This window comes from Monodon monoceros, unplaced genomic scaffold (genome assembly GCF_005190385.1).
Source record: "Monodon monoceros isolate NGI ecotype Baffin Bay Population unplaced genomic scaffold, NGI_Narwhal_1 Super_Scaffold_1, whole genome shotgun sequence".
NCBI classification, from domain to species: domain Eukaryota; kingdom Metazoa; phylum Chordata; class Mammalia; order Artiodactyla; family Monodontidae; genus Monodon; species Monodon monoceros.
The window spans coordinates 7,613,231-7,638,332 of record NW_021703765.1 but is presented as its reverse complement, the minus strand read 5'-3'; the positions used below and the strand labels follow the sequence as shown (position 1 = coordinate 7,638,332).

The 25,102-nt window shown below is 36.0% G+C and overlaps 1 protein-coding gene across 1 annotated transcript in view; it reads left to right on the top strand.

The window, feature by feature from the left end:
• DOK6 (docking protein 6) overlaps positions 1–25,102 on the top strand; it is a 392,119-nt gene that overhangs the window by 129,076 nt on the left and 237,941 nt on the right. Inside the window, exon 2 of the mRNA XM_029220785.1 lies at positions 5,808–5,915. Within this exon, the coding sequence (XP_029076618.1) occupies positions 5,808–5,915 (108 nt within the window). The remainder of the gene's footprint in view (positions 1–5,807; positions 5,916–25,102) is intronic.

Sequence of the window (25,102 nt, the reverse complement as noted above, 5' to 3'; positions counted from 1 at the left end):
ACCAGGAGATCTGAAGGAGTAGTCATAACTCCTTATGTCCTGGGCTGTGGTTAGAAATCTTGTGACAGAGGAGTTGGGTCTCCACCTGGGTAGAGAAAGAGAGGTATATCCATGTGTGCTGAAAGCTCAGGGCTGTCCTTCATGTGCTTTTCGAAGCTACCAGTATGGAGCTAGGAAAGGTAGCAAGAGTGATATGAAATTGTGTGATTGTACTGTTATTGTGTTTATTCTGCTTTTATGATGAGAGGTCTTCCTGTGATTGTTCTGAGTGCCTTTGAACAGGAGAAACACTGCCTTCTAGTGAATAATAGACAGTGCACACTCCAGAGGAATTATAGTATCTGGCCTATATTAAAAAAACAGTATAAATAAACTTTACAGTATAATTAAAGAAATAGAACAGAAGAGAGACCTTCAAGATAGCGGAGGAGTAAGACGTGGAGATCACCTTCCTCCCCACAAACACATCAGAAATACATCTACACGTGGAACAACTCCTACAGAACACCTACTGAATGCTGTCAGACAACCTCAGACTTCCCCAAAGAGCGAAGAACAGATGCCCTCAGCGACCTACATGCAGAGGCGGGGCTAAATCCAAAGCTGAACCCCAGGAGCTGTGCGAACAAAGAAGAGGAAGGGGCATCTCTCCCAGCAGCCTCAGGAGCCGCAGATTAAAGCTCCACAATCAACTTGATGTACCTGTATCTGTGAAATACATGAATAGACAACGAATCATCCCAAAATTGAGGCAGTGGACTTTGTGTGATTTTGTCTGTATAGCTTTGCTTTTACCATTTCTCCTGGGGTTCTGTCTGTCCTTTTTTATTTTTATTTTTTAGGGCAGTTTTTAGTGCTTGTTATCGTTGATGGATTTGGTTTTTGGTTTGGTTGCTGTCTTCTTTCTTTCTCTTTTTTATTACTATTTTTTTTTTAATTTTCAATAATTTTTTTACTTTTTATTTTAATAACTTTATTTTATTTTACTTTTTTCTTTCTTTTTTCTCCCTTCTGAGCCGTGTGGCTGACAGGGCCTTGGTGCTCTAGCTGGGTGTCAGGCCAGTGCCTCTGAGGTGGGAGAGCGGAGTTCAGGACATTGGTCCACAAGAGACCTCCCGGCTCCATGTAATATCAAATGGTGAAAGTTCTCGCAGAGATCTCCATCTCAACTCTAAGAGCCACCTCCACTCAACGACCAGCAAGCTTCAGTGCTGGACACCCCCGGCCAAACAACTAGCAAGACAGGAATATAACCCCACCCATTAGCAGAGAGGCTGCCTAAAATCATAATAGGGTCACAGACACACCAAAACACACCACCGGATGTGGTCCTGCCCACCACAAAGACAAGATCCAGCCTCATCCACCAGAACACAGGCACCAGTCCCCTCCACCAGGAAGCTTACACAACCCAGTGAACCAACCTTAACCACTGGGGGCAGACACCAAAAACAATGGGAACTACAAACCTGCAGCCTGCAAAAAGGAGACTCCAAACACAGTAAGTTAAGCAAAATGAGAAGACAGAGAAACACAAAGCAGATGAAGGAGCAAGATAAAAACCCACCAGACCAAACAAATGAAGAGGAAATAGGCAGTCTACCTGAAAAAGAATTCAGAATAATGATAGTAAAGATGATCCAAAATCTTGGAAATAGAATGGAGAAAATACAAGAAACGTTTAACAAGGACGTAGAAGAACTAAAGAGCAAACAAACAATGATGAACAACACAATAAATGAAATTTAAAATTCTCTAGAAGGAATCAATAGCAGAATAACTAAGGCAGAAGAATGGATAAGTGACCTAGAAGAGAAAATAGTGGAAATAACTACCGCAGAGCAGAATATAGAAAAAAGAATGAAAAGAATCGAGGACAGTCTCAGAGACCTCTTGTACAACATTAAATGCGCCAACATTCGAAATATAGGGGTCCCAGAAGAAGAAGAGAAAAAGAAAGGGACTGAGAAAATATTTGAAGAGATTATAGTTGATAACTTCCCTAATATGGGAAAGGAAATAGTCAATCAAGTCCAGGAAGCGCAGAGTCCCATACAAGATAAATCCAAGGAGAAACATGCCAAGACACATATTAATCAAACTATCAAAAATTAAATACAAAGAAAAAATATTGAAAGCAGCAAAGGAAAAACAACAAATAACACACAAGGGAACCCCATAAGGTAAGCAGCTGATCTTTCAGCAGAAACTCTGCAAGCCAGAAGGGAGTGGCAGGACATATTTAAAGTGATGAAAGGGAAAAACCTACAACCAAGATTACTCTACCCAGCAAGGATCTCATTCAGATTCTTCAGAGAAATTAAAACCTTTACAGACAAGCAAAAGCTAAGAGAATTCAACACCACCAAACCAGCTTTACAGCAATGCTAAAGGAACTTCTCTAGGCAAGAAACACAAAAGAAGGAAAAGACCTACAAAAACAAACCCAAAACAATTAAGAAAATGGTAATAGGAACACACATATCGATAATTACCTTAAACGTAAATGGATTAAATGCTCCAACCAAAAAACATAAACTGGCTGAATGGATACAAAAACAAGACGCATATATATGCTGTCTACAAGAGACCCACTTCAGACCTAGGGACACATACAGGCTGAAAGTGAGAGGATGGAAAACAATATTCCATGCAAATGGAAGTCAAAAGAAAGCTGGAGTAGCAATTCACATATCAGACAAAATAGACTTTAAAATAAAGATTATTACAAGAGACAAAGAAGGACACTACCTAATGATCAAGGGATCAATCCAAGAAGAAGATATGACAATTGTAAATATTTATGGACCCAACATAGGAGCACCTCAATACATAAGCCAAATGCTAACAACCATAAAGGGGGAAATTGACAGTAACACAATCATAGTAGAGGACTTTATCACCCCACTTTCACAATGGACAGATCATCCAAAATGAAAATAAAGAAACACAAGCTTTAAATGATACATTAAATAAGATGGACTTAATTGATATTTATAGGACATTCCATCCAAAAACAACAGAATACACTTTCTTAAGTGCTCTTGGAACATTCTCCAGGATAGATCATATCTTGGATCACAAATCAATCTTGGTAAATTTGAGAAAACTGAAATCATATCAAGTATCTTTTTCAACCACAATGCTATGAGACTAGATATCAATTACAGGAAAAAATCTGTAAAAATTACAAACACAGGGAGGCTAAACAATGCAGTACTAAATAACCAACAGATCACTGAAGAAATCAAAGAGGAAATCAAAAAATACCTAGAAACAAATGACAATGTAAACACGACAACCCAAAACCCAGAGATAAACCCACGCACCTATGGTCAACTAATCTGTGACAAAGGAGGCAAGGATATACAATGGAGAAAAGACAGTCTCTTCAATAAGTGGTGCTGGGAAAACTGGACAGCTACATGTAAAAGAATGAAATTAGAACACTCTGTAACACCATACACAAAAATAAACTCAAAATGGATTAAAGACCTAAATGTAAGACCAGACACTTTAAAACTCTTAGAGGAAAACATAGGCAGAACACTCCATGACATAAATCACAGCAAGATCCTTTTAGAGCCACCACTTAGAGAAATGGAAATTAAAGCAAAAATAAACAAATGGGACCTAATGAAACTTAAACCTTTTGCACAGCAAAGGAAACCATAAACAAGACGAAAAGACAACCCTCAGAATGGGAGAACATATTTGCAAATTAAGCAACTGACAAAGGATTAATCTCCAAAATTTACAAGCAGCTCATGCAGCTCAATATCAAAAAAACAAACAACCCAATCCAAAAATGGGCAGAAGACCTAAACAGACATTTCTCCAAAGAAGATATACAGATTGCCAACAAACACATGAAAGGATGTTCAACATCACTAATCATAAGAGAATTGCAAGTGAAAAACACAATGAGGTATCACCTCACAACCATCAGAATGGCCATATTCAAAAAATCTACAAACAGTAAATTCTGGAGAGGGGGTGGAGTAAAGGGAACCCCCTTGCACTGTTGGTGGGAATGTAAATTGATACAGCCACTATGGAGAAGAGTATGGAGGTTCCTTTAAAAACTAAAAATAGAACTACCATATGACCCAGCAATCCCACTACTGGGCATATAGCCTGAGAAAAGCATAGTTCAAAAAGAGTCATGTACCGCAATGTTCATTGCAGCTGTATTTACAGTAGGTAGTTCATGGAAGCCACCTAAGTGTCCATCGACAGATGAATGGATAAAGAAGATGTGGCACATATATACAATGGAATATTACTCAACCATATAAAGAAATGGAGTTATTTGTAGTGAGGTGGATGGACCTAGAGACTGTCGTACAGAGTGAAGTAAGTCAGAAAGAGAAAAATAAATACCGTATGCTAACACATATGTATGGAATCTAAAAAAAAAAAATGGTTCTGAAGGACCTAGGGGCAGGACAGGAATAAAGACGCAGACGTAGAGAATGGACTTGACAGGGGGAGGGGGAAGGGTAAGCTGGGACGAAGTGACAGAGTGGCATGGACATATATACACTACCAAGTGTAAAATAGATAGCTAGTGGGAAGCAGCTGCATAGCACAGGGAGATCAGCTCGGTGCTTTGTGACCACCTAGAGGGGTGGGATAGGGAGGGTGGGAGGGTGACCCATGAGGGAAGAGATATGGGGATGTATGTATATGTATAGCTGATTCATTTTTTTATGAAGCAGAAACTAACACACATTGTAAAGCAATTATACTCCAATAAAGATGTTTAAAAATAAATAAATAAATTTTAAAAATAAAAAAAAGAAATAGAACAGATATACAGTGATCTTAGTTTCTGGCTATAGAGAATGTAAACTCCAGCAAAAATATGCATTTCTATAAAAGTTTGAAATATTAAATTTGCATTTCTAGACCTCTTTAGTTATTGAAAAAAGTCTCATTTTATTGATTTGACTTAAACATACCTGTGGATGGAGGGTTTTAAGGTGGGCATCAGGTGACAGTGTAAGAGCCAACATGAATTATTCCTGTAAAATTAGGAAGAGTCCAGAAAGAAGGGCCTGTGTTTGTGTAATATATAGCCCTGCTTTTTTTTTAAACAAAGCTGAAGAGATGTGTGTTCAGACAGATGTGTGTTCAAATCCTGACACTCTTACTGTCTTACTATCTTTATCCTAAAATGAAGACAACCTACCTCCTATAGTAGGTATGAGGATTAAATGTGTCTATAAATTTTAAAATGTATTGCACATAATAAGTGTTTAGTAAATAGTAGGTGCTATAAAAGCATAGAAGGGCGTGACAGATGTGTCCATTATAAAAAGATATCTGTTTCATTTTCTAAAGTAGTATAAGAGCGTTTTTTATAATGAACACTGTAAGTTAATTTTTAAATGCGATGTTTTTCCAAAGAATATTGAACATTATGAAAGTGCTTAATCTTAGTAAATTTTTACTTCATTATCATGGAAAACAGAATTGTTTGTCACCAGGATGGTGAGAATAAATACTTTATATGGTGTTGATACCCAGATGATTTAGGTAGATTAAAGAGGATTGAAGCCAGTGCACTGAAAATGTCATAGCATAAAATCTTTTCATATAAAATTTATGTTTATATTTAATATTGTTTTTAAAATCTATAATTTTAAAGAATAACATGCCTCTGAATTCCCAATTTTTTTCTCTCTGTAAGATAAGTGCATGTAAAACAATTTATTCCCCCCGGATTAGTTGAATAGATAAATCCCTCATGCTACTAAACTCACGTACAAAAGACATAATGGGATTCCTTTATTTACTTTCAGATTTTCAGACGTTGCTGGTTGGTTTTTAAGAAGGCGTCTAGTAAAGGACCCAGAAGGCTAGAAAAATTTCCAGATGAAAAGGCAGCATATTTCAGAAACTTTCATAAGGTAAGTCACGGTCTTTGGAATCTCTGGGGAATAACTGTACCCTTGGCAACAACTGTGGAGACATTTCTTTTGATAGATGAAATCTGCAGAGGCAAAAATGCATGGCCAGGATAAGATGTCCCTGCACTGATACAATGCGAAAGTTGCTTTTCTCCTTCATTTTAATCACCTGTTATAAATGCCAGTGGTACCTCTGCAAAATGAAAGGCTCATTTTTATTGCTACTTTGCAAAATGAGATGACTCATAACTCAACCAGACCATTTCCCAAGGTGCTGAGTAGGCATTTTCCCTCTTTTCAGGTTAATGGTTCATGTTTTACTTTGATTTAAAGCGTGGGCAATGTTTTGGAGATAAAACTTTTGAGGCTGGTGTTAGCAGTGTTAATGACACTGTTAATGTACAAAGCATTTGCTCTTTACAGCACAAGAACGATCATCCTGTATGCTGATGTGTAGAGATGTGACTTAAATCCTATGAATGAAATAGCCATTTCCTAAGAATTCAAAGTATGTAAGAAGTTGCCCTAGAATGATGCTAAATGTGCCGCTGAAAGTTATCTCTGGCGATAATGTCAAAAAAGAGTTAAGTATTTGATAGTAATGTGGAGGATTCATGATCAGAATGCAGAATTGTGAAACAGCATTGCTTTTTTGATAGAATGCCTACATAAGCTCAGGAAAGACTTTAATTCCTCACTGGTGGTAACATAGAGTAAGTTACCCTGAATAATGTAATTAGTCTGTGGAATTTATTTTATGTGAGGGATAGTGCTAATTTCTTCTTTTATTAAAAATAGAGTGCTTGCCAGGGATGAGGGGGTGGGAGGGATAAACAGGCACAGGACTGAGGATTTTTAGGACAGTGAAACTACCCTTTATGATACTATAATGGTGGATGTGTGTCATTATAAATCTGTCCAAAGCCATAGAACGTACAACACCAAGAGTGAACCTTACTGTAAAATATGGACTTTGGGTGATTATGTTGTATCAAAGTAGATTCATGAGTTATAACAAATGTACCATCTGGTGGGGATATTGATAATGGGGGAGGCTAGGTATTTGTGAGGGCAGGATGCATAAGGCTAGGTATTTGTGAGGGCAGGATGCATAAGGGAAAGCTCTGCACTTTCTGCTCGATATTGCTGTGAACATAACACTGCTCTAAAAATTAAAGTCTATTAAAAATAGATTATTCAGCAGTAATGTGCTAACCAATCCTATTACACAAATAACTAGCAATCTTTTGTATTCGATTTGAACCTATATCATAAGGCTTAAAATGTGAATTTCTTTAACTCTCTATGAGGTATTCTGTATTTTAATATACATTTACTAATAGAGAATCCAAGTTCAAGTTCCTGCCCAGCCACTTACAAGCTCATAGGAGTTTGGTTTTCTCATGAGGACATGGATTTTAAAATTGTAATATTACATGTCTCTTTTGAAGACTATTTAAGATAGAGTATCAAATAACAACCAACACAGTGATGCAGGTTCTTACTGTATGAAGAATGATTTGCAGCCTGAAGTCATATCGATATTTTGTGTGATGATGACCATGGCAATAATTTTAAGCCTGACTTAATGACAAACTGCCAGGTCGTGAAATGTAAGTCTGTAACGTTTAGTTTTTGAGTAAAATTTTGGAAGACTGAGCATAGTATATATTCTGTGGATTCCTGGTCAGAACGCCTGCCTGCTGGTCAGTGCTGTACCCTGGCTGGACGCTCTCTAGCCAGCGCACCTAGAGTCCATGTACTCATGATTCAGCCATCTTCTGCTTGCAAAATGGCAACATTATAAGCAGTATTATAACCACCTATAAGGGTTAATAATTTAGACAAAGATAAGTATAAGCTGTCTGCTTTACACGATGCACTGGGAGGCAGGAGGAGATGTATGAGGCACAGTCCTTGCCCTGAAAGAGCTTGTATTCCAGAGGAAAAGACACACATATGCAGATAATTTTGATTCAATATGAACAAGTCTTAATAAATTGAAAAGGGTTGAGGTCATAAAGAGTGTGTTCTCTGACCATAAATTATTTAAATTAGAAATCAGTTTTATCTAGTAAATGCTAAATATTTGGTAATTAACATAGTCTAAGGGGTAATAATTCCAAGGCAATGTAGTAGTCACAGAGGCTGTTAGCAGGTATTCTAAACTCAAAGATAATAAAAACACAAATATCAGCATGTGTGGAATAGAGCTATACCGGTGAGTATAGGGAAATGTATAGCTATGAGTTCTTACATTAGAAAGAAACAATAAATGCAGGAGAAAATATCAATGAAACAGAAACCAAAATAGCAGTCAGGAAATTTTGTAAAGTCAATAGCTCTTTGTTTTACAAAAAAAATCACTCACTCGATAAACTCTTAACCAAATTTATCAGGAAAAAAAATAATAAGAAAAATCAAAGGCTGGTAAGAGTAGAGGGGTTATCACTACAAATTCTACTTGACAGCTTAAAGGAAATAGACAAACTCCTTGAAAGATACAAACTACCCAGTCTTATTCAATAGCTGAAGACCTAATAAAAACTTTGAACTTATAGTTCACAACTTTCCCACCAAGAAAACTTCAGGTCCATATCATTTCACTTGTTAATGCTACAACATATTTAAAGGGAAAAAATTAATCCACATAAATAAGGAAAATATAAAAAGGAGGAAACCCTTTCCAACTCACTTTATCAGACTGATATTATCTGAAAACCAAAACTAGACAAAGACACTAGGGGAAAGTGACTGATCAATATCCCTACAAATCAGAACATTTAAACAAAATATTAGGAAATCTAATTCAACAATATGTTAAAATAACATGATCAAGTAAGATTTACGATAGAAATGCAAGGTTGTTTTAACATTTGAAAATCGACCAATGTAATAATGTAGAAATAAAGAGAAAATATATCATGGGATCCTTTAAATGTATACAGAAAGACATTTCTGTATGCATATAAAGACAAAATTCAACATCCATTTATGATTTAAAACTCTCAGAACATCAAGGACAGAATGAACTTCCTTAATCAGAAAAAAAGCATCTAACAAATAGCTACAGAAAAGAAAAAGAAAACTCTGTTTCTATGCTCAATGACATAATTGTTTGTTGAAAATGCATGATCGTCTTCAAAACAAATACCAGAACTAATGAATGAATTTAGTGAATCACATTTTATGATCATTTGCATTTTTAAATAGTAGCAGTTAACACTTGATAAATTAATTTAAAAAAAAACTCAATTTACAGTAGTGCCAACAAATAATTATAAAGCACATGTGCAATCTCTACACTGAAAACTATGGAAAATAGCTGAATTAAAGAGGACCCAAATAAATGGCAAGAAATAAAATATTCTTAGATTGATACCAGTTCAATATTGTTAGGATGTCAATTCTTCCTAAATCGATATGTAACATAATTCTTATCAAAATTCCAGGAATATTTTCTTGTAGGTATTGACAAACTAATTCTATATGGATATTTGCATAACCTATATTAACCAATGCAATTTTAATAAAGAAGAACAAAATTGGAAATTTATAAGATTTCAAGACTTACTATAAAGTGACAGAAATCATGATATTATGATTTTAGCAAAAGGATATTTATATAGATCAATGGAAGGGAATAGAGAGGTCAGAAATGAACTGATACATATATGGTCAGTTGCATTTTGACAAAGGTATGAAGACAAGTCAATAGGAAAAGAAACTTTCTCCAACTAATGGTGCTAGAACAACTAGATGTCTCTATGTAAATAAATGAACATTGATCTTACATCACATTATACACATAATAAACTCAGAGCAGATCATTGGTCTAAATTTAAACGCCAAAACTATAAAACTCCCCGTAGTAAGTATAGAAGAAAACCTTTTCCACTTTGTAATAAGCAAATATTTCTCAGCACACAAAAAGTATAAACCATAAGAAAAAATTGGTAAATTGAGCTGTATTGAAATTTAAAACTTTTTCTCTTCAAGTGATCTAGCTAACAAAATAAAAAGGCAGGTAAGTCTGGGAAAATACATGCAAACATTTCTCTGACCAGAAACACATATCCAGAATACTTAAAGAATTCTTAGAACTCAATAATAGAATAAAAACCCAGTATTTTAGGTTGAACAAAAGATGTGAACAGATATTTTCCAAAATAAGATATATGAACAGCAAACAAGAACATGAAAAGATGCTCAACATCACCAGTGATCTGCAAGGTTTAAATTCAAAGTAACACTGTCCATCCATTAGAATGGCTAAAACCAGAAAGATTGAAACTAACCAGAGTTGTAGAACTCATACATTGCTGATGGACATGTAAAATTTTATAAGCACTTTGTAAAACAGTTGGCAGTTTCTTTAAAAGAGTAAACATACATCTGTCCAGCCATTCCACTTCTAGAAATTTACTCCCCTTCCCCGCAAATGAATAGCCATGTCCAAATAAATATACGTACGAAAATGTTCATAGTAGCTTTATTCAAAATAGCCTACAAGTGGAAACAACCCAAACAGGAGAATGAATAAACTAATTGTGGTACATCCGTCAATGGAAAACAACTGAATGATTGAAAGGAAAGACCTACTGACACACATAATAACAGATGAATCTCAGAATCATAATGCTGACTGAAAGAAGACCCAAAATAATACATATTGTATAATTTCACCCTTGTATTTGTAGTAACAAAATTCTTATTTATAGAAAAGAAATCATATCCTTGGTTGCCTATTTTTTTTTTTTTTTTTTTGGCGGTACGTGGGGGCCTCTCACTGCTGTGGCCTCTCCCGTTGCGGAGCACAGGCTCCGGACGTGCAGGCTCAGCGGCCATGGCTCACGGGCCCAGCCGCTCTGCGGCATGTGGGATCCTCCAGGACCGGGGCACGAACCCGTGTCCCCTGCATCGGCAGGCGGACTCTCAACCACTGCGCCGCCAGGGAAGCCCCTTGGTTGCCTATTTTGAGGGAGGAATAGATGGAAGGTTGGCCTGCAAAAGGACCTAAGGTGTTTAGGGGGGTGATGGAAGTGCTCTTTATTCTTACTGTGGTGGTGTTTTACAAGGTACACGCAATGGTCAAAATTCATTCAGTTGTTCACTTTAAATGGTGGTAACTTACTGTGTATAAATCATTCTTCAATAAAGTTAACAAGGAAAAAGATCATCCTGTTGAGAAAGATCAAGAATCTTAACCCCTTTTGGGTCTGTGTGGTGACAACATTTACAATCTACTCTCTTAGCAACTTTCAAGTATATAATACAGCACTGTTAACTGTAATCACCATGCTGTACGTTAGCTCCTCGGAACTTATTCATCTTACCCTTTGACCAATGGTGATGGAGATATTAACTAACCTTATTGTGGTAATCATTTCACAATATATGTGTATCCAAACATTATGTTGTACACCTTAAATTTACACAATGTTGTGGGTCAATGACATGGCAGTAATAAAGTTGGAATAAAAAAGAATCTTAACCACATTACACAGTGGGTAAGAGTGTAGGCTCTGGAATCCAGCTTCCATATTTAACAGCTGTGTGAAATTGCATAAGTTATTTAACCTCTATGAACCTAATTTTTCTCCTCTGACAGATTAAGATTTTAATAGTGCCTACCACAGAGAGCTGTTGTAAGGAATGAATGGTACTGTAGACATACAACGAGATTAAATATAATTAGTTGTTATTAACAGAGGAAAATTTATAGCTAAGCATATAACTACTTACTTGGTGTATGGTTAGTTTAGAAAATGTTAGGTGTTATTCGTCTAGCCTAGATGTGGCGGTAACTCCAATGAATGTGTTAGTATTGAAGTTTGAGGTCAAAGGACACATTTTGGATATAGTTTGTGAGAATGGACAGGATGTACCTATGGATTAAATGTTGAGTGTAAGTGAAAGGTAGGACTCATGGACTTGAGCAACAGGCCAAAATATTTGTGTCAACCTCACTACTTTTTTTCTTAACTAGCTCTATGACACTGATTTTTGCTTCTTTATTTTCTTAGAATGTACAGCTAGCATTATTCAAATTCTCTTTTATCATCTCTTCTATTATTCAATACTGCCACGCTTTATCACTCACACATGATAAAGTTCTCCCTAGCCATCCAAATTATATTATCATTGGGCAACTCTGATGTTGCTCAAATTAAAGGAAAAACTTTCCATGTAAATATTTGCTTTCACTGGGTGCCATAAGTAACATACAGGTGCATCTTGCCACTGAGAGTAATTTCTACTATGCTACAAAGGAAAAGAGCCCTGCCCTGAATATTGGGAAACGACTGTCAAACCCAATTCAAGAAAACAGAGAAAATACTATTTTAATAATATAATATAATTAATATAATATAATATATAGTTTTGTGAAACTGTGATATCTAGTGACTAGATAGACACTGAGGCTCAGAAGATGAAGAGATGAGATACTCTTCTTATTTTTCCAATAGTGACAGTAATTGCCCTACTCCTCCAATACTGTTATGAGGTGTAAATAAGATACTACATGTGAACTCTTTAAAGACTGTCTAGAGCAGTCAAAAAATGTTAAGAGTTATTATCATTATTGTTTTAAGATCTTACAATACAAGAAAGCTAGGTTATAAATAGCTAACTACAATGAAGTATGATGAAGTGCAGTAATAAAAGTAAAAGGGAACACTTGTGTACCTTTGGAAATCAGGACTTTCCAAAGGGCTTCTTAAGATTACTCTGTTTTGACAAAACAAAATAATGGAGAGGGATGCATTCTATGAGGAAGAAAAAGGGTGATTACAAATACTGAAGCTACACTGCATGGTGAGTTGAAGAAAATTTGAGGAATCTAGTGTTGGCAAACTCTGAAAGGAGGGCTGTAGTGGTGGAAAATAAGCACAAAGGAAGTGGGTGAGGCAAGTGAAGAGTCATAAATACCTTCCTCATGAGTTTAACCTCTATCCTGTAAGCAATAGAGCAGTTGTGAAGGGTTTTAAATGGTTTTTCATATCTTCAAATATGCATTCAGAAAAAAATAATTTGCGTGACATCACATCAAATGGATGGGATAATAGACTATATACAGAAAAACAATATAATTAAATATTATAGTATCATTATTTCCACTTCCCCGTAATAGACAACAGGGTCCTAAATGGAGAAGGGTAAAGTGAATGGAGAGGAGATAGATTTGGGTGATATTTTCTAGGTACAGTCAGTAGAATTAAGAAGACTTAGTTACTGATTGGATATCGGGGAAATGGAAGAGAGAGGAATAAGACGATATCTTTTCAGGACTGGGTGAGGGATGAATGGTCGTGCTGTTCATCGAGACTGGGTAAAAAAAGGTGATTCTTGGCATGTTAGATTTTGAAGTATTTATGTATGGTATATTCACGTATATATTTCATTAAACAATTAGAAGTACAGCCAGTTTGTAGTGAAACTGCCCAGGAAATCTACGGAACAGAATTAATGTGAAGGTGGATGTATGTCAGCACTTGTCTGTCAAAGCCTGATCGGTGTAAAATGAAACCGTCTTCTATAAAAGGCACTGACCTTAGTTCCAGCCTTATGGTGACATCCAAGATATTTCACAGGTATTTCAATTATAAATTTATTGAGAGTTACAAATCAAAAAGTTGATACTTGACTGAAAAAAACACCAGCTAATTCAAGAAATGATAGAAAATTATGAAAAGTCCCATTTAAATGAGGAAATGCTAGTAGAATAAACATGAAAATCCTAACCAGTAAAATTTATAAAATGTATAGTAATTATCAAGACTCTTTGAATATACTCCTAGCTGAAAAATGTAATAATTCTAAAGAGATAATTGTTAATTTTACCATAAAGTTATTAAAAATACTGACATTTGCAAAGAGTTTGAAGAAGAGAGAAGACAGAACTTTGGAGACTGTGTGAGTCCTGCTCTGCTCTGGGGCTGCCCCTCCCTATGACAGGGTGGGTGGGTGTAGCTAGTGTCCAGAAGGCCAACCCAGGGGTCAGATGGGGTTAATTTGTCCAAGGCCTGGACAACCAGCCATCAAGGCAACAAAAACAATCACAGATGTTTGTGACATTTTTATCCTGAAATATACTTTCGCTTCTTCAAAATCAAAGACTGAGCTATCACTCCCCATGGCTTTTTCTATCTGTAGAATTATGAATCCTTTTTTTCAGATGTGAACATGGCAAAGCTCTAAATTTCTCATAGTTCCCTTTGATGATCAGGTCAATAAAGAAAGATCTCTTTTTGAAAAAGGCTGGCATATTTAAAATCTTTGTTTTCCCTTGAACAATTAATGCTCAGTCCAAATATTGGATCTGCAGAATTGGAAAAAAAATACTTCATTTTCAAGATGGCTTAAAGAAGTAGACCATTATGGATTTCCCAAATTGTCCTATTTGTTAACGTTTAAACACTTTAAACTTCTGATTAGCCGGTTATTTTGATGTGCCCTAAAATCTGCTGTAGTGCTCAATAGCAATAAATTAAAATAATCAATCAAAGGAACAAAATGTTTCCAACCTAAGTGAGCGACTTCTGCAAAATAATCTAAGGATACAATTATTTTTTTTACCAACTTTAACTTAATGCTATACTCTAGCTGAAACGTACATATTATAAAGCTTATGAGTATTACTGATCTCATTTAGACATTTGATATGTTTACTGTGAGAGAGATCTTGCTGCATAAATCAGTTTTTTATATGAAACTGCTATAAAATGGTATATACTTTTTTTTTTACTTCTCGGTAGAAAGAAATTTGAAATTCAAATCACTACCTGCTGAAGGAAGTTAAAAATGCATTAGGGTTGAAAATGTAGCCACATATAACTGTCATAACAGATATTCAAAACACATTTATCCTCAATGAAAACTGAACTACAGCAATTTACATAGAATCAGCTAATAAATTTTCCTTAATTTTCTAAGCAGATGAAAAAGAAACAGTTTACAGAAATTTTAATAAAGTAAATATGAGTGCTGTCTGTAGTGAGGAAAATATAAATAAAATCCCTTAGAAGGATGAATGAAGATAGTGCTATGTGAAGTTCCCATTCTACTCGATGCCAGAAAAGCGATGCCCATATTGAGACCAATATTATTTCTAAATTCCCTATAACCTGACATTAAAAACATTGTTTTATTCTGTTTTACTCCTATTTGGAGTTGTCGTATTTATCTATATGTAAAGTAAACATCTGAGAGAATTTGGGAAAAGATGAAGGCGTCCTTATGAAAAACAGCCACCTATAAATATAGCATGTCCTTAAAGCTAGAAGCAAAAGCATCAGTAAGTGTAGAAACAGCACATGTGTACAGTGTGGTATCTTGAACATTTTCATTTTGGTTCCCTGAAGAAATGGCTAAATGCTTGGATGAGCACACACTTGGTGCAATGTGAAGAGTGAGCATAGGCTTGGTTTCTCCTGAAATACCCACCAGAAGTTCCCAGAGTGATAATCATTTACTTGGGTTAAGGCATCTTATCCATTTGTGTATTTATTCATTCATTCATCTAGCTGTAATCTCTTAGTTTGAAGACGTTTCAGTTTCTTGAACAGAAGCACCTATGGACACACACGTTGGTTCCTGTGACAGTCACAGTTAATCCATGATCATTTGTTAATTGTCTCATAATATCTGAGCACTAGGGCTAGTCACTCAGGGAAGACTCATAGAAATGGAATACGAAAAGTTGGTTTTATGTAGGATAAGATGAAGGGGAGAAATGCCCAAGGCTGGATGCACCTTCACTGACAGAGATGGATGGGCTGTGAATGGACAGCTCTCAGAGATCAGCAGGAGAGACCATGGGTTAAGACCTTTGGATGGAGGGGATTTATGGAGCTGTGATCTCAAAATAATAGGGAACTCCCAGAGTTAGACTTGATGTTTGTAATACTTGAGTCAAGGTCAATTGAAATTTTGCAACATCTAAGATATCTCCAATAAGAATCATTCTGTGTGGCTTAAGAAAGCCATGGAAAAGCAATCACTCAGCAATCAGGACTTGTTTATAACCTATTGCTCTATGACAGATATCTGTTCACTGAGAAATATGGAATCAGACTCTTAGAAAATATCTGTATGATTAATCTGGGCTTGACTTAGAGTGTGCAGCAATATGATTCATGTTAGGAAAATTATTGTCTTTATTCACTTTTTAAAACTACTCGCTTGTGTGTGTAGGAGGCAATCCTCTGCAGTGGTGCTACATCAGGAAGACATAGTATGCTTTAAACAATGTCTTTCTCTCACTTTCCTGTCTGTAAAATGCAAATAATATCGTAGCTCAGAAAGTGAGATGACAGCTTCATGTAAGACAATGTGAAACTTAAAACAGTTATGGTTGTGCAAGTCATTTCAGCCTCAGATTTTGCATCTTTGAAACCAGAGACATAATTCATACCAACTTTAGAAAAATTTTGAGACCAATTTGCATGATAAAGTAACTTGTAATTTCAAACAAGCCATTTTCCGTGGTAAATCAGATGGTAAATTTGAGAAAGAATATTCAACAGCACAATTTTGTTATGACATTATTTCCATGATTTCTGAAGCATTTTTACATTTATCTAATGGATTTAGATCCAGTGCCCTTAATTATTCTTTCAGAATATCATCAATGTATTTTGGATTTTTAAAAATCTCTTACCCATTAACAAAGTCTGCTTAGTTGTATAATATCTGACAGATGCAATAGGAGAAAAGCTAATTGCATAATATTCACTGAGGATAAATTGTTTTTCTACCATTAATGGAAAGTTATATATTATACTTCAAGTAATGAATGCATATTCATTTACAACTTAAAATTTGAAGAATATTTTAGTGAGACTTTATTCTTGAATTATTACTTTGTACCTTGCCATAAATATCTATGTAGCATCTTTTATTTTATAAATAGCGCTGTTTCATATTTGTTTCAAATTATATAATATTTTAAAAATTGTAAATCCTTTTTACATCTAACACTTCTTTTTGTATGTGTGTGTGTGTTTACATTGGCCCAGTGGCCATTTTATTTTATTTTAATTAATTTTTATTAGTGTATAGTTGCTTTACAATGTTGTGTTAGTTTCTGCTGTACAGCAAAGTGAATCAGTTACACATATACATATATCCACGCTTTTTTTAGATTCTATTCCCATATAGGTCATTGCAGAGTTGTCTAATACTTCTAATAACAAAAGGTAAAATTTTCATTACCCATTAAACAATCTTAGGTTACAAACCTAAAGTAGCCACTAAACTGATTTTGTTGATTAGAGAACAGGTTCTTAATTTAGGGAACCATAGGCTTTGAGATTCAGTGAAATAAGTGTTGAATTTGTTCTACTCAGAATTATTTTCGCACATAATTTGACATCCTGAAGAAATGATTAAATTCCTGCTATACAATATTCAGGGAAGTTAGGGGTTTTCCCCCATTTATTTGGAGAAAAAGAGAAAGAGGGATTGTAAGTTTTATGCAACTATTCCCACCCCAGTTCTCCTTTTTCTATGTCTTTGAATCAAGTTAATCATATTTAGAAATCCAGGGTACTATAAAATTAAAATTTAATTGGATTTGCAGTAGTCTGTAATTCTCCACTATTCTCCTTTTTACCCTTTCATAAACAATTGTCTTGGTGTAGTGGAAATTGTCCTGCTAAGCTCAGGGCTACATGATATTCTCCTAGTCTTAGAGTCTGTACCGCTGACTCTCTGATGGTGGATGTAAAAGTCAACTTTCCTGTCTTTTATTCCAGTTCCATCTTGCAGATAAACTCATGTGGTCAGACTCATTATTATCGCCAAACTTGGATCTTTTATGCAGTTTAATGACAAATAATTGGAATATAACTTTCACTTACTATGGTTGTGTAACAAATTACCACCAACTCAGGGCCTCAAGAAACGGGCACTTATGAGCTCACAGTGCTGTAGGTCGTAAGGTGCAGTATGGCTGTGTTCTCTGCCGAGGGTTCCGTGAGCGTGACGTCAAGTGGCCAGTCAGACTGAGCTCTTATCTGGTGGCTCAGGAGAAAAACCTGCTTCCAAGCTCCTTCTGGAGTTGGCTGATTCAGTTCCTCGCAGCTGTAAGACTGAAGTCCCTGTTTCCTTGCTGGCTGCCAAGGTTTGCTCTCAGCAACTAGAGGCTGCCCGAAATCCTTGACTTATGTGGCTCTTTCCCTGTCTGAGACAGCAGTGGAACACCAAGACATTCTCAAGCTTCTCTTTCTCTCCTACGACCAGCTGGAGAAAAAGCTCCTGTGACTAGGTCAGGTGACCTGGAGTATCTCTGTGTTGTGATCTAACTCTAGTGTGTACTATTTAAATTTTTGTTTATCTTCATTTGGGAAGGGATGTTTTTGGTCTGGCAAAAGTGAGAGTATCCCCTTTCCCTCGTAGCCTGTAGGAGGTATACACAAGATAGGTATTGTATTTGAAGCAAAACATGATGCAACTCTGACAGTTCAGGCATGGGGTTTAATTGAATTAATTGCTAACTCAACATCCACCCATTTGTAACTCACTTCTTCCATTCCCATCTTCAATATAGAGACTGAAAGAGCTAGATGATCACTTTTTACACTTCCTGCAGTTATGGAGGTACATTTCTGGCCAATGAGATAAAAATTTTAAGCCTACTAAAAGGTTAGAAAGGAATTTGTATATTCTGATATAGCCAGTAATGTCCCTTATTCCCTTTTTCTACATTGAAAACATGATAGCTGGAAATGCAGCAGACATTTTGTGCCCTGAGGAGATGAGCTTGAGAGAAATGCTGGCGAAAACAGGTGCTGATGTAGGTCTTTAATAAATGGGAAGTGGTCTAAAGAGAACTTTTGAAAAGTGGGGAATACCTGTATTTGGGCCTGAGTTGTTGCCTCTAATATTATCAAACTGCTAAACTAACACCAATAACTGCCTACCTCTAAGTTATTATGTGAGAAAAAAAAATCTTGCTTAAATCAGTGGCCAGCAAACTTTTATCTGTAAAGAGCCAGATAGTAAAAATTTTAGGCTTTGCAGATCCTAAGGTCTCTGTTGCAACTCTTCAACTCTGCCCTTGTAGTACATTAAACAGCCACAGACAATACGTAAACAAATGGCTGTGTTCCAATAAAACTTTATTTACAACATTTATTTAAATTCAGCCCACAGGCCATAGTTTGCCTACCACAGATTTCAATCACTGATATTCGAGTTTTCTATTACTTAAAGCTATGCATTTTTTAATCTAAATAAAAAGGTATAAATAATCCTGGATATCCTGTCTAGATGCTCTAAGTATATATAGGTAAACAAGCTAAACATGATTCGCAGTTAAGTCATGGATCTCACCTAGAGTTGGTCTCATAAGCATAGGGAAGTAACCAGAGTCTCTTATAGCTTTCTTATATATATACTCTTTGGAATTGATATACATTAATGATCATACCAATACTCTTTCCACTCTGTGTTCTTTACTAGCAAAACATAATTGTGCGCATTAGTTACTACGTTAGGAGTTACCACATACTAAGCCATAGAGAGCTGAGCTGAAGACTAATTCAGAGCACTGAAAAGTTGTAATAGCCATATAATTGTTAATAGCAGTTGACCTGCTACAATTTCACATATCACTCAGTTGACTTTTCTTTAGGAAGTGGATTTTCCTCCCTCCCTCCTTCCCTTCCTTCCTTCTTCCTTCCTTCCTTCCTTCCTTCCTTCCTCCATCCCTCCCTCCCTCTCTTCCTTCCTTCTTTCCTCTTTCTAGTGTGATAGAAGGCAGCTGCAAAGGTTGATTTAATCATTATTGCTAAGTTAATGGATGCTATCATCATTCATCTCTATAGTATTTGATTAGTCTATTTTATTCCCATTTCTTAATCCCATTCATCTCTCCACTTCCATAATCATTATAGTGATTTTGATGGGAAACTTTATGTGAATCTTACATATGTATACTGTTGATTTATTGAACATGTCCTGCTTTGTTAATTCACTTAGGTAATATTGTATTATAACTTACTATGTTTATTTTTAATTCATGTTGCATTATGACTTTTAGACCTATTTGCATTTCTCTGTCTCCATTTTGCCAGTTGCTTCTAACTGTTACATGATGCCCCATAGTTTACATCCATTATATTTTACTTTTCCATTTTCCTAGTGATAGAAACTGGATTGCCAGCAACTTCTCATTACCTCAGACAGTGAAGTAATTAAGATTTTTGTTCAGTGTCTTTATGCCCCAATGTGAGAAATTTTCTGGCATATATAAAAAAGAATAAAATCGTTGCGTGGAGGATATGTGAGTACTTAAGTATGTACAACCAGATGACTTTTCAGAAAGCAGCTCCACTCTACACATCCACAGGGCACCTGAGGGTTCTGTATGCTCACATTCTTATTGATACTTTCCATTAGTCATTAATTTTCCAAATCTGATGGGTGTAAAGTGATATTCATTTGCGTTTTAACATACGGTTTTCTATTCCCAGTGAATTTGAGAAATTCTTCCTATGCACAATTGCTTTCTGAGTTTATTCTTCCACGAATTCTTTGATCATATCATTAGTCCATATCATACTGGGGTCCGTTTATTTTTCTGGCTGTTTTATAAGGTTTTCTTGTCTATTCTAAACACTAGTCTTACTTCAATTTTAGATGTTGTAAATAATTTCTCACCTCTGTCCGTTCACTTTGTGGAGTCCTGCATTAAACAGAAATCAATTTTTTTTAATACTTAGGGACTCAGTTATCACTCGTCCATTTGTTAAATGAGCTATCCTCTCAGTTATTGTGGTGGCGTAGATCTTATACTCACACACATATGTTTTTCTCTGATTACTCTGTACTGTCTGCTTGTTTGTTCTTGCACCACTAACATGCCACTTGTCTTAAATAACCACCGATCACACGATGTTGTGGCATTTGTTAGGAACATTGTTCCCCAAACGCGCTCAGTTCTTACTTTCTAAAGTTACCTTAGCAGTTTATCTAAGGACATGGAATATGCTTTTTACTTAGCTCCTCTTTTAAGGTTTAAAATTTTCTCCAACGAAATCCCTAGGTATGTTACAGCTTTTCTTGTTATTGTGAAGGTATTATTTTTTCTAGTTATATTTGCTAATGTAGAGAAGTCCTGCTGATTTTTTGTGTTGACTGTATTTAACAGTATTGTTGAATGCTTTAGTTGTGTTAATAATTTATTTTTCTATTAATGCTGCTAGCGTTTACATGTCAGTGATCATATTGTCTACAAATAGTGATAGTCCTGTCTTCTCCTTTCTTAGCCTTTTTTTAACTTCTTGTCTAGGACCTATGTTACACTGAGGCGCTGACAGAGAGTATCCTTGCCAAGTTTCCAGTAATAAAGGGACTGTGTCTAGTACTTGTGCATTAAGTAAAATAAATTTCGGTAATAAACTTTAAAGAAAATTCCTTTCTATACTTGATATATTGAGGGGTTTTTTCTCATAAAAGGTGTTGAACTTTATCAATTATATTATTTTTTTAATCGGCTGAGGTAACCATGTGATTTTTCTCATGCCATCTATCAATTTTGAGACCTATGTTTAGGCACTTTCTGATGTTAACCATACTTTAGGTGACTCAAAATAAATACAGATATATTCTTTGCTTTTTAAGAAACTAATATCTTACTAGAGAAACGGGGCTATATACAAACTTTTCATCATTTTCTTTCTGTCATTTTACCTTCATTCAAGACTACTGACTTTAAAACACAAATTGGGCTGTTCATTTTCAAACAGTACTGTATAATCGTATTAGTTTCCCAGTCTGGCCTAACAAACTACCACAAATTTGGCTTAAAATCGCAGAAGTTTATTCTCTCCCAGTTCTGGGGGCCAGAGGTCAGAAATCAAGGTGTCGACTGGTCTGCATCCCTGCAGAGCCTCTAGGGGAGCATCCTCCCTTGCCTTTTCCAGCCTCTGGTAGCTCCAGGAACCCCTTCACTTGCGGCAGCATCGCTTCCGCCTCTGCCCTCACACTCACGTGACCGTGTCCACTGTGTCCTGCCTCAAAGCTCCCTCTGCTCTTCTAAGGACACTGGTCATTGGCTGTGGGGCCCACACTGAATCCACGGTGATCTCCTCTCAAGGTCCTTCGCTTAATTACAGCTGCAAAGACCCTTTTCCCAAATAAGGTCCCATTCACAGCTTCTGAGGTTTAGGACTTGGACATGTCTTTTAGTGGGCTGCTATTCAACCATTACTGTAATTAAAAGATTTAAAATTGTGCATCTAGTAAGTAAAGTCCTAGAAGCTGTAGAGTCTCTGTTAGTGTCTGTGTAGCAAAGCTGTGCCTCTCAGAGTGAGAATGATGCTAGGGCTGACTGAGCTGTTTCATGCCTTTTTGTTCTTAAGTTAGTGAAACACATTATTAGACACTAAATTTACACATGTTGAGAGAGAGAGACAGAGAGAGAGGGAGGGAGAGAAGAGGAGAGAAAGACGTATGTACATTTCCTATTTTAGTGCTTATTTTTCCTTTGTACTAATGTTCTGCATTTCTTAGCCCTGAAAATAGATTATCTTTTTTGTTTTTTATAATAGACAACCTCAAAATATTTTGGGGTAATAAGGCAATGAGTTTTTCTGGGATTCCTTTCATCATCCCTACAATTTGGGTCTCTTTGGTAGTTGAATTCTCCTTCCTGTAATAACTTCTCGATTAGCCATTATTTGCCATTACTAAATAGCATGAATTTCAGAGCAATAGCTATTGCTTAAGTTGGTGGAAAGACCACTAGTGTGAGAAGCAGGAGGCATGGCCCTGATTCTGGTCATCACTCTAACTGTAGGACGGCCGCCCAGACAGGGATAGCGATTTCCCATTGTTAAATGAGGAAAGCTTAGCTCTCTGTTTTATAAGTTAGAATGTTTTTGGCTGAAAATAACAGAAACCCCAATTCAAACAACTTAAAGAAGAGCATTTTCACATATTACAGCATGTCCAGAAAAAGAAAATGGCTTCAGGGTTTGGTTCATTCTTGATTTTTGCTTAAGAATGAAAATTAAGGACCTGGGTTCGTTTTTTTCCTATCCTATCTCTGCTCTGCCATCCTTAGAGTTGCCTTCACCTTCGATCTAGTAGAATGATAACTGTAGCATCTCTGAATTATGACAGCCAGACAGGACAACATCCACTGGAGAAGGGGGCTAGTTTTATCTGGAGGTTACCTCCAGATAAGAAAACATTTGTCAGAAGCCACCAGGAGACTTCTGTTCACAAGTCATTGGTTATATTCAGGTCATGTTCTCTTTCTTAAACTAATCACAAGCAAGGAGACTGTGACCCTAGGAGTAAAAAGTTCTACCATGATACTAGGGGTGAGAGATGCCTACCAGGGCACTTGGGCTGCATGATGTAGGGGTGCATAACTGAAAAAAATCAGATTCTGTCCTGAATGAAGGAACTGGAACTGGATGCTGAGTAGACAGCCAATGGTGGCTACTATAGTTAATTTTAATTCTAATGTAATTTTATCCATAGTTATTTTTTTCTAGAAGATGCATTTCATAATGTAGTTTAATATTTGAGAGACCTTAAGTCTTTCAAAGATTTAAAAGACTGAACTTGTAATTATTGATTATGAGCATGTTGGGATTGTCAAATAGTAAGCATGGGAGGTCTGTATCAGAGTACATGATATCTGTCACAAGGAGCTTAAAAAATGAGTTATATTGAGTTTTTCAATGGTACACATTCATATTATTCACTGACAGGAGACAAATGTAAGGAAGCAGCTATTGGAAAATTGATATAAATTATATTGAAAGGAAGCAATTATAAAATTTCTATGCAAATATGACCAGAATATTGAAGTATACAATGTATAGGATAACACCAATATTTAAATTAGCATTATGAAAACTTAGGACTCAAGCTTTCAAAAGAGATTGATATGTATTACTTGTAATAATTTAAAACTTCAGTAAAACTTCCACCTTTTTTTCTTATTGGAAAATCAATATTCTCTATCCTAACAAAGTGAATTTTATTAAACTAGCTCCTAAAAATGTCTGTTCTCAAAAATCAAAACTCTGACTTAATTAGAGCAACCATAGAAGATTAGTAAAATGTCAGGATTGAGAATAATTATTAGTAAGATTAATAAGAAAGAGGAGTGCAATTTATTTTCAAATTCATTTAAATATACTTGAAAAAATCTGAAAGTTAATGTCTTTTACTTTTCAAAATAAGATTAGGTTTAAAGAAAGAAACTGAGTGCCTAAATAGGCAGTATGTGATCTTAATTGTCACGACAGTAAATTGATAAGACACTTTAAAACAAAAAATAATTTCAGTAACTATGCTTTTTTCAACTTTTTATCTGTGTACTGAATAGTGAAAATTAATTTTATACTTGTGAGTAAGATCTGCATTGAATGCTAATATTTAGTTTAATTTGCATAGTTATGCTAAGGGGAAAGGTATATAACATAAAAAGTATGATGATTTTTAAATTGTGCAATAAACCTTAATTTGTTTATTCTAACTGTTGCTAGTATGCAAATAAAATCCCTCTGAAAAACTTGGGCTTAATTGGAAAAAATATCACTATGTCCTTCAACCCATATCAGATTCTTCCTGAAAGTTCTACCAAACTAAGTAATGGTAGAACAAGTAAAATCTAGTTAACCATTTTGATGTACAAGTGAAGCAGCTTCTCTGAAGCTTTTTCTTCTTTATATTAATTTTTATTGGAGTACAGCTGCTATACAATGTTGTGTTAGCTTCTACTGTACAGCAAGGAGAATCAGCTATATGTATACATATATCCACTCTTTTTTTTGGATTTCCTTCCCATTTAGGTTACCACAGAGCATTTTTTTTTTTTTTTTTTTAACGGTAAGCGGGCCTCTCACTGTTGTGGCCTCTCCCGTTGCGGAGCACAGGCTCCGGACGCGCAGGCTCAGCGGCCATGGCTCACGGGCCCAGCCGCTCCGCGGCATGTGGGATCCTGCCGGACCGGGGCACGAACCCGTGTCCCCTGCATCGGCAGGCGGACTCTCAACCACTGCGCCACCAGGGAAGCCCTACCACAGAGCATTGAGTAGAGTTCCCTGTGCTATACAGTAGGTTCTCGTTAGTTATCTGTTTTATACATAGTAGTGTATATATGTCAATCCCATTCTCCCAATTCATCCCACCCCCCCCTTCCCCCTTGGTAGCCATAT